Here is an 11,700-nt window from a genome sequence, read left to right as displayed (position 1 = left end):
GTGGCACACACCAACTCTGAAGACAAGGGGACCATGAGCCAAGGAATATGGTGGTCTCTAGAAATGGCCTTTATCTGACAAATAGCAAAGAAATGGGACCTCAATACTTTATCTACAAAAAACTGAATTTTACCAACAAATGAACGAGCGAATGGATTCATCCTCATCCCAGCCTCCAGAAAGGAACACACAGACCTGCCAACATTTACATTTTGGCTAGGCTGAGACAGTGTCAAACTTCTGAATTATAAAACTACAAGACAGTACATTTGTGTTTTAAGTCACTAAGTTTATAGTAATTTGTGATAGCTGCTATAGAAAATTTTTTCTTACTTTGGTAAACTCCCAGTTTAATGTACTCATCAAAATAAAAGAGAAATGACCCTACAATCATTTAAACCATACTTAAAAAATTTAATTTATGTCTGGTCCTGAATGATTATGGTATATTAAAATTGTGCTATAACTGGAAATGTATGGCCAACAAAAACAATATGAAAATCATTTCATCTAGGAGTGATTTCCAAGGGAGCACCTTGAGTTTCCGTAAAAACAGAACCTTCCATCTCAGAAGAAGGGATATCAACAAGAGGACTTGACTCCTCTGTTTCCAAATGCAGTGATTTCTCCTGTTCATAGATCAGGTTTGAACTGTCTTTCATTTGAATCTCCCGCTCTTCCAATTCCAAAGGTTTATCTGAGGCTGCAGCTACACCTTCATCTTCATTTTCATGTAGGAAGCTACAAATCATGTTAGGTCTGTAGGAGAAATCATTATCCTTCATTTGTAGCCATTCTACTCCACCTAATTAGGCGGGGATAGGGGACAGGACAAGAAAGAAACATGAGAAAGAAATTTTAGTTGTCCATTTTTCTTTAAATTTTCAACCAATGAATATGTCAAAGCAAAACTCCAAAATAAACCAAATATAAATATCAATAAAATAATTATATAATTTTCATTTTCCATGAAGGCCTTGGAATGGAGTATGTATCATCACAATCACTATAAGCAATTAACTTCCATTACTGTTCCATGCCTCTTTTCCAGTTAAATTCTTTTTTTTTTTTTTTTTTTTTTAAAGAGAGAGTGAGAGAGATAGAGGTAGAGAGAGAGAGAATTTTTTTTTAATATTTATTTTTTTAGTATTTGGCGGACACAACATCTTTGTTTGTATGTGGTGCTGAGGATCGAACCCGGGCCGCACGCATGCCAGACGAGCGCGCTACCGCTTGAGCCACATCCCAGCCCCTCTTTTTTTTTTTTAAAGAGTTTCTTTTTTCTTCCTTTTTTATTTATTTTTTAGTTGTAGGTGGACACAATATCTTTATTTCATTTTTTTTTTTTAAATATATTTTTTTGAATTTTTTAATATTTATTTACTTTTTTTAGTTTCCGGCGAACACAACATCTTTGTTTGTATGTGGTGCTGAGAATCGAACCCGGGCCGCACGCATGCCAGGCAAGCGCGCTACCGATTGAGCCACATCCCCAGCCCTCTTTATTTCATTTTTATGTGGTGCTGATATAAAGATATTGTGGACACAATATCTTTATTTCATTTTATGTGCCTCACATGTGCTAGGAGAGCACACTACCACTGAGCCATAACCCCAGCCACTCCAGTTAAATTCTTGACTCATTCTGAGAAACTAAGTTCTCACTGGCTTCTCATGCCTTAAAGAAAACGGTTACTTCCCTCCAATTTTAATATATGATATTACTATATTACCTTCCAAGTCAGGACTTTCATATCATTTTCTCTTTCCTTTCCCCTCCCTCTTTCTTCCTTTCTTTGTTGTGGTGGAGTTGGGTGCTAGGGATTGAACCAACAGCCTTGTATATGCTAAACACATGCTATCAGTGAGCTACACTCCCAACCCCTCTCATTCTCATTTCTTATTTTTTAATTTGTTTAATTAGTTATACATGACAGTAGAATGCATCATTCTCATAATTTTATGAGTTGGAACATTCAATTGTGAATGAAATAAGAAAGGTCTCAAACAAAAAAATCACCTTGAAACCAATTCTGCTCTTTTCCACACTCATAGGCAAAGCCCTCAACTCTCAATTAAGCCCCCACAATCAAAGTCTGTTCCAATAATACCAGTCATTTTCTTTCCCCCTCTTGTCCTTTAAGAATCCACTGAATTCCATTAGATATCTGCAAAATCACAGGAAGTCCCTAAATCAGAACCACCTACCTCTATTCTTCCTAAATTCCTGATTCCTGAATGTAAGATACTAGTTTTGTTGCTTTAAGCCATCAAATTTAGGGGTATTTGTTATGCAGCAATTGAGAGAGTACAGACTGAACATCCATATTATTTGACTGAACATAACATCCATATCTTCCCAAATAACTAGATTAATAATCTAATAGTGAATACCATGAGAAGAAATTCTGAATTTCCTTTAATAAGAAAATATAAATAATAGCTAAGCTTATGATATGTCTTTCCCTTTCAAGCTCATTCTTGAACCTACCACTTTCTTCCTATTATTTTTAACAAGACACATGAAAAAGGAATAGTTTGGGGATATACACAATAAGAACAAAGGTTTCTAAGTAATTGTGTATAGGGTGGTGCACTTACTTTCTATATGATCGATATATCTTCAAATATTTATTTCTTGCCTAAAACAATAAATCTAATAAGCCATGTGAGTAGCATCTAATTGACTAGAATATCAAATGTTGTTGAACAATGAAGTTTTAAACCATGAAGTGATTATGTGTTAAGCTCCACAAACATGGGGCAAGACACTCTGCTCTACAGTCTCTGTGATGTCAACAATTAGAAAAGACTAAATGGATGCTAAGAACTACACTCAGGATGAACAATTATTGTCCTATAGTTTCGCCTGCATATAAAGCCAACTTCCTCCAACTGTGAGCTTGTTGGGGAAGGTTGCTTCTTCTGCCAAGTTCCCAGGGGATGCCCTGCATTTACACCTTGGAAATGCCAAACACTAGCATAACTACTCCATTTTCAAGCTGGCTTTTTGTGAAGAGATGGAAAGAAGCAGACACACAGAGAGAAACAGACAAAGAGAGAAACACTGCTGAATTCCCTAAGGACTGGAAATCGTATAACATTGCTTGGCAAACTTCTTAGTTTCTTTCCTCACCTATATTCAAGTTGGGCTGAATTTTAAATCTGTTTGGTACTTTTCATGCAGCATTCTCAATTTTACTCATTATTTCTTGTGATGCTAGAGATTGAATGCAGGGCCTATCTATTTTTATTTATTTTTATTTTTTGGTGCTGGGGATTGAACCCAGGGCCTTGTGCTTGCAAGACAAGCACTTTGCCAACTGAGCTATATCCCCAGCCTGCAGGGCCTATCTATACACATGCTAGACAAGCACTCTACTATTGAGATACACCCCTAACCCAAATGAACATCTATTAATTTTTAGGTTTCACTGATATTGGCTTGTAAACAGGCTCATTACAGTGGGGCTCTGAGGCACATGGCTGAAATCTTAGTGACTTAAGAGGCTGAGGCAGGAGGATTGCCAAGTTTGATGCCGCCTCAGCAACTTAGCAAGACCCTGTCTCAAAATAAAAAGGAAAAAGGAATGGGGATATGACTCAGTGGTAAAAATGCCCCTGAGCTCAAACCCCAGGACTAAAAAATAAATAAGATAAAACTGAACATATTACATACAGTTATTACTACAGAGTACAGGGAATATCCTGGCAGCAACATGTTTTGTTTTTGTTTTTGTAGTCCTGGAAATTGAACCCAGGGTCTCATGCATGCTAGGCAAGTACTCTGCTTCCATCTTTTCACAGTTACATTCCCAGCGTCTTTCCTCTTTATTTTGAGACAGGGTCTCACTAGTTTGCTGAGACTGGCTTCAATTTGCAATCCTCCTGCCTCAGCTTTTAAAGTCAGAGATTCAGGTGTCTGCCACCCCATTCAGCTAGCAATGTGTCATTATAGGATATAATACTACAGCACCTCTGTTCAGAGAATTAAGTGAACTAACCTATGTTTTCTTCTCCTTCCTTCTTCTCTGTCAGAAGAGTTCTTGTCATGCTGAGTTTCTTCATTGTATGGCATTTGTATTTTAGCAGTGTTTTATTATTGCCTTCTGCATCCACTGGAACATAAAATGAATTCAATTATTACACTGCTTGATACCAGCAAATAATGATGCTAAGCCATAGTAATTCCAGTTTATGGAGTTTGACTAAACTACTTCCTATTACCATGGTACAGTAAGTTCAAAGTACAATTTATCTCTCCTGTTCCAAGCACAGAGAAATGATAGGTAAAACACTACCACTTGAAGACCCTGACTAGATTCAAAAACAATACACACCTACAAGGGAGAGAAATGCAAAGCTGTGAGTGAAATTAGAGTCATAGACCTCATAGGCTCAAATCCTAAAATGGGAAATTGAGGTCAGGAATTTGGCCGTAGAGTAATGGGATCTATAATTCTAGCACTTAAAATATTTAGTGCTAGACCATTATTACTTGATACCAGAGGTTGGAGTGAGGACATTTTTTTTTAATACATTTATTTTTTAATTTATTTTTATGTGGTGCTGAGGATTGAACCCAGGGCCTTGCACATGTGAGGCGAACCCTTTACCGCTGAGCCACAACCCCAACACCCCCCCACACTTCCATTTATAAAAGAAGGCTCAGGAAAAAAAAAAAATTGCTGACAATCGCTGCTAGAATCATGTGCATCTAGGCAGAAGGAGGAGGCTCTGAGCCAGAGATGTGAAGTAATGAAAAACTTATATATTGCTCTTTGAGTGTAAACTGGTATTAGTGATATTTAACAATTTGAAAATGAAATTATTGATATGGGGTCAAATCAGTAATTACACTTGATTCAACTAAAATTGAAGACAACACACTCATCAATCTTCTTTCTTCCTTTCTTTTTTTTTATTTTTTTGGGGGGGCGGTACTGGGGATTGAACCCAGACATGCTCAACCACTGAGCTACATCCCCAACCCTTTTGGGTTTTGAGATAGGGTCTTGCTAAGGTGCTGAGGCTGGCCTCAAACTTCCAATCCTCCTGCCTCAGCCTCCTGAGCAACTGGGGGATATTTGGAACTATAGGTGTGTGCCATCTCACCCAGCTAGGAGCATTTTTATAGTGAGAAAATAAAACATATCACCATGTTATCTAAAGTGTATTATCAAACTAGGCAAGGTGGTAAATATCTATAATCCCAGCAACCTGAGGCAAGAGGATTCCAAATTTGAGGCTAATTCAGCAAATAAGCAAGGCCCTAAGCAACTTTGCAAGACTCTGTCTCAAAAGGGTTGTGGATGTAGCTCAAAGGTAAAACATCCCTGGGCTCAATCCCCAATACTAGAAACAACAACAAAAAGGATAATATCAGTTTCCATTTATAGTAGCAGTAAAATGGAAAAGAAATAAAGAATAAACTGTGATACAGTCACAAAATACTAAGCAGCAAGGAAAAGAGATAAATTAGCACTATGTATATATTAAGAAGTAGAATCCTAAAACATATCTCAATCCTAAAATGAGAAAAAAGTTACAGAATTATTTGTATAGTGTGCGTCATTGTTTATTTATTTATTTAACTGGCACCAGAGATTGAACCCAGCTGCACTTAATCACTAAATCACATCTCCAGCCCTTTTTATTTTGGGCTAGGGTATCATTAAGTAGGTTAGGATCTTGCTAAGTTGCTGAAGCCTGCCTCAAACTTGGGATTCTCCTACCTCAGTCTCTAGAGTTGCTAGGATTATAGGTGTGTACCACACCTGGTCCTAGCATGTTATATAAATTTTTTGTTTTTTGCTTTTCAGTGCCTGGGAAATCAAACTAAGGGCCTTGCACCTGCTAGGCAATGCTTTCCCACTGAGTTATACCCCAGGTCAAGTTTGAAAATATATAAAACAGTGCTATTTATTGTATGTAGACGCATACATATGTAACATAGAACTAAATATAGGAAAGATAAACAGCAAATTCAGGAAATTACTTCTGAAGACAAGAGAAAAGAATAAGTTTGGGAGGCTGGGGTTGTAGCTCAGTGGCAGAGTGCTTGCCTAACGTGTGAGGCACTGCGTTTGATTCTCAGCACTGCATATAAATAAATAAAATACAGGTCCACCAGTAACTAAAAAATAATTAAAAAAAGAAAAAAAGAATAAGTTTGGAAAGGGGTATACAAGAATGTTTTTTAACTATAATCTGAGTCAGCCTGGCAAATGATAGAATATGATGCAGCTAAAAAATTAGGCATATGAGATGTTTAATTTTAAAACTTACTATATATGGTATGTTACAAATTATTTGTTTATTTTATTTTGGTTCCAAGGATTGAATCCAGGGGCACTTAACCACTGAGCCACATCCCCAGTTCATGTTATTTTTTATTTTGAGACATGGTCTTGCTAAGTTGCTCAGGGTCTCCCTAAGTTGCTGAGGCTGGCTTTGAACTTGAGATCATCCTGCCTCAGCCTCTAAGCTGCTGGGATTACAGGAATGCACCACCAAACCCAGCTTGTTACAAATAATGTAGATGAAACAAACAAACAATTTAACTAGGGGTTAAATTACAGGAGCCAGGGCTATAAACTGAGTAACTTGGGAGGCTGAGGCAGGAGGATCACATTAGAGGTCTCAGTAACTTAGGAAGACCCTGTAGTCTCAAAATAAAAAATAAAAAGGACTCGGGGGCTGGTTATGCTTAGCAGTATAGAGCGCTTGCCTAGCACGTATGAGGCCCTGGGTTCAATCCTCAGCACCACATAAAAATAAATGAATGAGGGTATTGTGTCTAACTACAACTAAAAAATAAATATAAAAAAAAAGGATTGGGGATGTAGCTCAGTGATAAAAATGCCCTGGCTGGTTTCAAACCCCAGAGGGCAAAAAAAAAAAAAAGAATCAGTTTCACTTACATAGTAATTACTTACCATGTTCAGCATTTTCTTCAAATATAACACATGTTCCAAGAGTATCTGCAGAAAAAATCAAAGACAAATTGTTAAGGAATAACAGAGAGGGGTGGGGTTTTGTCTCAGTGGTTGAGCACTTGCCTAGGATATGTAAGGCACTGGGTTCCATTCTCAGCACCAGATATATATAAATAAATTAACAACTAATAAAAATTTTTTTTTTGAAAAAGCTACTTTTTCTGGAAGATATATATAAAAGGAATTTAAAAAATCATGACACAATACCTTTATTTTATTTATTTTTATGTGGTGCTGAGGCTCCAACCTATCTCCTCTCAGGAGCCTCTAACAGAGCCATAACCCCAGCCCCATAAAAAGGAATTTGATCTGACATCTTCTTACCTTCATATTCCCCAGCAAAGACATAGCTATCCAATTGCATAATGGGCCTTTCAGTGTCGATTCCCTACAACAGAATAAAGGATCATAAATATCATCCAAAGAACAAGCCTTCAATGTGTGACCTCGCTACCAAGGAAAATGATTTTCCAAACTGGGAAACTAAAGAGTAACTTGCTCTAGGAAGCCCAAGATAAGCACTGCTCTCATCCCAGGAGCTCCAACCTGAAGACTACTTAATTAATACCCAAGTAGCAAGGTCTACTTCAATCAACGATAAGAACACAAAGTTTTGGGAGAAGTATTCCAGGGATTTTAAGGTAAAGGGATAAGAGCGCATGATATAGCTTGGTGGAAGAGGTGTGCTTAGCATGCTCAAGGCTCTCGGTTCCATCCCCAGAAGTGCATGGAGGAAAAAAAACAGGTAATAATTTAAGATATCATAGTTCAAATCTACAACATGTGATGTCTTAGAAGTCCTTTGTTTCAAATTACCCAGTCTGACCTGAAACTTGCAATTCTCCTGCCTCAGCCTCCAGAGTAGCTGGATTGCAGACATTCACCAGTAATTTTTGTTTTAAGAAAATCTGTAACAATCCCCCAATTCTAGAAGACTCACCAAAATCTTGCATTTATTCTCACATTTTGAGAGAAAGTCTGAATCGATGATTCCCGATAATTCAACTAGAACAAACTGCTCCTGCTGGAAGAAAGAAGAGTTAGCTGGCTAGCATGTGAGCGAGCAGGAAGAGGCAATAAACATAAAAAGCCAAAAATTCCCATTGTAATGAGTCCGTCCACCTTTGTGGAAACTGGGTCCGGTTTTCAATGAGAGGATGCAAGCGACGTTACCTAAGGAACCTTCCCAGCACTTCTGCATTCTTACTGTGGTGGGGCAATCAAGACTGAGACCACACGCTCCCCAGCTCTGCGCGCCAGGGACCGGGAAGCGGCCCAGGCGCCAGGGGGCCTCCCTCCCGCCTACGGCATCCCTGAGCCCTTCCCACCCCCAGCCCGCACACCCATCACTGCGACTGCGGTGCAGGCTTCCGACAGAGTGCTTACTGCCTCATCCTCTTCCTCCTCTCTGTCCTCCCGGGTCGGCTGCTCGACCGCTGCCATGAGCCTTAGACCTCCGCGCCTGGGTCATAAGACAAGCAATCCCGGCGCCGCCATCTTGAGTACGGGCAGCAGCTCCCGTGGGCCTCGCCGGCCAGAACGCGAGATGGAGGCCGCCGCCGGAAGGCCGGCTGCCGGCGCTCAGAGCGCGCAAACCCACGTGCGCGCAGGCCCCGCCTCGCCGCGTTTCTCACAGCAGCTGTACGGCGTCCTGGCGTCCACCGCGGAGCTCTCTGGGCTGTGCAGGCACCCTTGGGGCTGGGAACCCTCGGGCTCCTGACCCAGCTGGCGAGGCAGAGGGGAGAAAGAAGATGAAGCAAGGAAACCAGGGTGTGCGTGGAAGTGCACAAAGCCTCTTGTTCACTCACCTGTACGTTTCTTGGAAAGAAATTCTGAATGTTGTGTAATCGCTAATACTCAATACAGGGTCCCCCGGACCCAAGTTAAAGGCACATTCAGTTTAACAGGTATTAAGTTCCTGCTGCGTGAAAAGCACCGACTTAGACGCTATGAAAAATAGGAGTTGGATTTCTTTTCTTTCTTTTTTTTTTTTAGAGAGAGAATTTTTTTTTAATATTTAGTTTTAGGCAGACACAATATCTTTGTTTGTATGTGGTGCTGAGGATCGAACTAGGAGTTGGATTTCAAGCCTGCAAGAGCATAGGCCCTACAAGAGTTACATAAGTAGGTCCATCAAGTGCATCAAATTGTTAAGAGCATATAAAGAGAACCTCCCCCCACCATTGAACCCAGGACAATGGTACATGCCCAGGAAGTGCTCTATTACTGAACTAATCCCCAGGGTCCCCGCTATTCCCCCCACTCTTAATTTGAGGCAGGGTCCCACTAAATGGCCCAAGCTGGCCTCGAGTATGTTATGATCCTCCTGCTCCCTCCTGAGTAGTTGGGGACACATGCATGTGCCACCACGCTTGGCTTAGTAGTATGCTTTAAAAAAAAAAAAAAAAAAAAAAGTTAAAATATATTTCTTTCTAGCCTTTTTTTTTCCTAGTTATTGATGGACCTTTATTATTTATTTATTTATATGTGGTGCTGAGAATCATACCCAGTGCCTCACACAAGCTAGGCAAGCGCTCTACCACTGAGCCACAACCCCAGCCCCTATACTTATGTCTTCATATACAAGTCTAAATGGTACAAATTTCAAACCATCGGCATGCTGGGCAAGTTCTGTACCACTGAACTACATCTCCAGCCCTACAACTTTTTAACTTGCTTTTGTCACTATACATCATGGTGGTTTTTCTCTTTTCTCTGATTATTATTTATCTACATAATTTTAGTAACTGGATAGTTTGTGTGACTATGTCATAACTTAATCCTTCCTTTTTTTTTTTTAATATTTAGGCTATTTTACAAGTTTGTAGGTGTAAAGGACACTTTAGGAAACAACCTTATAAATATATTTTCACCCATTGCCCAATTAAATGAATGAAGAGGTTCTTTTAGCTTTTTGTTTTTCAATTTTGAGACAAGGCCTGGCTAAGTTGCTGAAACTGGTCTATAACTTTTAACTCTCCTGCTTCAGTCTCCCCAACTGCTGTGCCTGGCTAAGTGAGTAAGATTTCATAGTTTAAAAAAATGGAGAACTGCTGGACATGATGGTACATGCCTATAATTCCAGCTGCTCAGGTACTAAGCAACTTAAACCCTGTCTCAAAATAAAAAATTTTAAAAAGGGATAGGGATGTAACTCAGTGGTAAAGTTTCCCTGGGTTTAATTCTCAGTACAAAAAAAAAAAAATGATGGTTGAGCCCTATTCTTTCTCTTCCCATCCCCCTGCTTATATCTTTGTCTACCTGCCTACTCTAACATTCTGAGTCCCTCAAGGACTCAGAATTCTGAAACCCTTAAGATTTGGGGCAACAGGGCTGGGGATGTGGCTCAAGCGGTAGCGCGCTCGCCTGCCATGCGTGCGGCCTGGGTTCGATCCTCAGCACCACATACAAATAAAGATATTGTGTCTGCCGAAAATTAAAAAAATAAATATTAAAAAAAAAAAAAAAAGATTTGGGGCAACAGATCACCTGTTTGACTGCTTCCTGCTAGTCAGGGGCAACAATTTTTTCAGAGTCTGGTTCCTTGCTACCAAGTGGTCAGGATAGGGAATTTGGGGGCTTTTGCTTTAGCTTAAGAGGAGACATTTGATGGCAGGTGAGCACTACTGGAATCTTCATCTCACATGATCTAATACAGCTGATGATAGCAGCAGGGCCTCAGACACAACACATTGATAATCCCCAGCAAGCCTTTGGGACGTCTGGAGGTTGATGCCCTTTAGATAGGAAGAGATGAAATTAATGAGGAGGGTTAATAGGGGATGAATAAGAGAATCAAAGAAGATTGAAGCTAATAGTTCTACAGAAGGGAAAAACCAAGAGAACTATGCCCAAGTCTCCTCCCAAGAGAACTAGCCCTGGGCTGCTTTCTCCCTAAATTTGTGATGCCTGGGTGATTAGTTTATGAATCTGTCCTGATTTGTTTGTTTTGTTTTTGTTTTTTGTTTTTTGGCTGTGAACCCAGGGCCTTGTGCATGCAAGGCAAGCACTCTACCAACTGAGCTATATCCCCAGCCCCCTGACCTGTTTTGTTGACACAAAGACAGCATTCCTCTTGGAGGATTATTCAGACTCCTGTTTTGTAGGACTATGGCCATCAAGGAATGGACCATGTTATAAGTCAATGAGAGCTCAGCCATGGCATCCAGGCCATGAGCAGTCACTAGGAGAGATCAGTGTATAGGAACATTGTGCCAGGTAATATTTAAAGAACTGTGCTGGAGACAAGCCTTTACAGTGACTAAATCTGAGAAGAGCGAAAGGGCTTCATCATGGAACTGTTGTAATTTGGAAGTTACCAATTTTACTTGGAGATTAAAAAGTATAGTAGTCAAAGGTCCTGATTGTGTTAACAGCCAGGTGAGGTTAGGCAAGTAATTTTTAATAGTTTCTCATGTCTATACATCTTAAGATCTGGATTTAAAAAAAAAAAAGCAGACTAAAATTAGTTCAGGACAAATATAAGTTTGGCAGAGGCTCTTGATAGTTATTGTCAAACATGTATAAGATCCTATTTTACTTTGGATAGGGCTAATGTAAGTATATATTCTCAAGTTATATTTAAAAGGACTAATGTCTTTCCCTTTTAAATGTTCATGCATGACTGTACTTTGACTTTTGCTTTACCCTCACATTAGTACATGTGTCTTTGGTTATATGATCTTGCCGGGTATTTGAGACC

At 39.6% G+C, this 11,700-nt stretch overlaps 1 protein-coding gene across 7 annotated transcripts; it reads right to left on the bottom strand.

Moving 5' to 3' along the window:
• Positions 1-390: 390 nt before the first annotated feature.
• Gtf3c6 (general transcription factor IIIC subunit 6) lies at positions 391-8,764 on the bottom strand. 7 transcript variants are annotated; one of them, XM_015500170.2, is made up of 6 exons: positions 8,385-8,764; positions 7,939-8,019; positions 7,323-7,386; positions 6,939-6,983; positions 4,005-4,118; positions 391-805 (listed from the first exon to the last, which is right to left on the bottom strand). In XM_015500170.2, the coding sequence occupies exons 1-6, from the start codon at positions 8,439-8,441 to the stop codon at positions 507-509; spliced, it is 660 nt and encodes a 219-aa protein (XP_015355656.1). In that variant the 5' UTR covers positions 8,442-8,764; the 3' UTR covers positions 391-506. The 7 variants fall into 7 exon arrangements, with proteins under 7 accessions (XP_015355656.1, XP_015355651.1, XP_048644477.1 ...); XM_015500165.2 differs by having other exon boundaries at positions 7,939-8,022; positions 8,385-8,570; XM_048788520.1 differs by lacking the exon at positions 8,385-8,764 and adding an exon at positions 8,342-8,357 and having other exon boundaries at positions 7,939-8,022.
• Between the last annotated feature and the right edge of the window lie 2,936 nt (positions 8,765-11,700).

The sequence above is a fragment of the Marmota marmota genome, unplaced genomic scaffold (assembly GCF_001458135.2).
Source record: "Marmota marmota marmota unplaced genomic scaffold, marMar, whole genome shotgun sequence".
NCBI classification, from domain to species: Eukaryota; Metazoa; Chordata; class Mammalia; order Rodentia; family Sciuridae; genus Marmota; species Marmota marmota.
The sequence above is the reverse complement of the archived record's forward strand: the minus strand, read 5'-3'. Positions and strand labels throughout refer to the sequence as shown.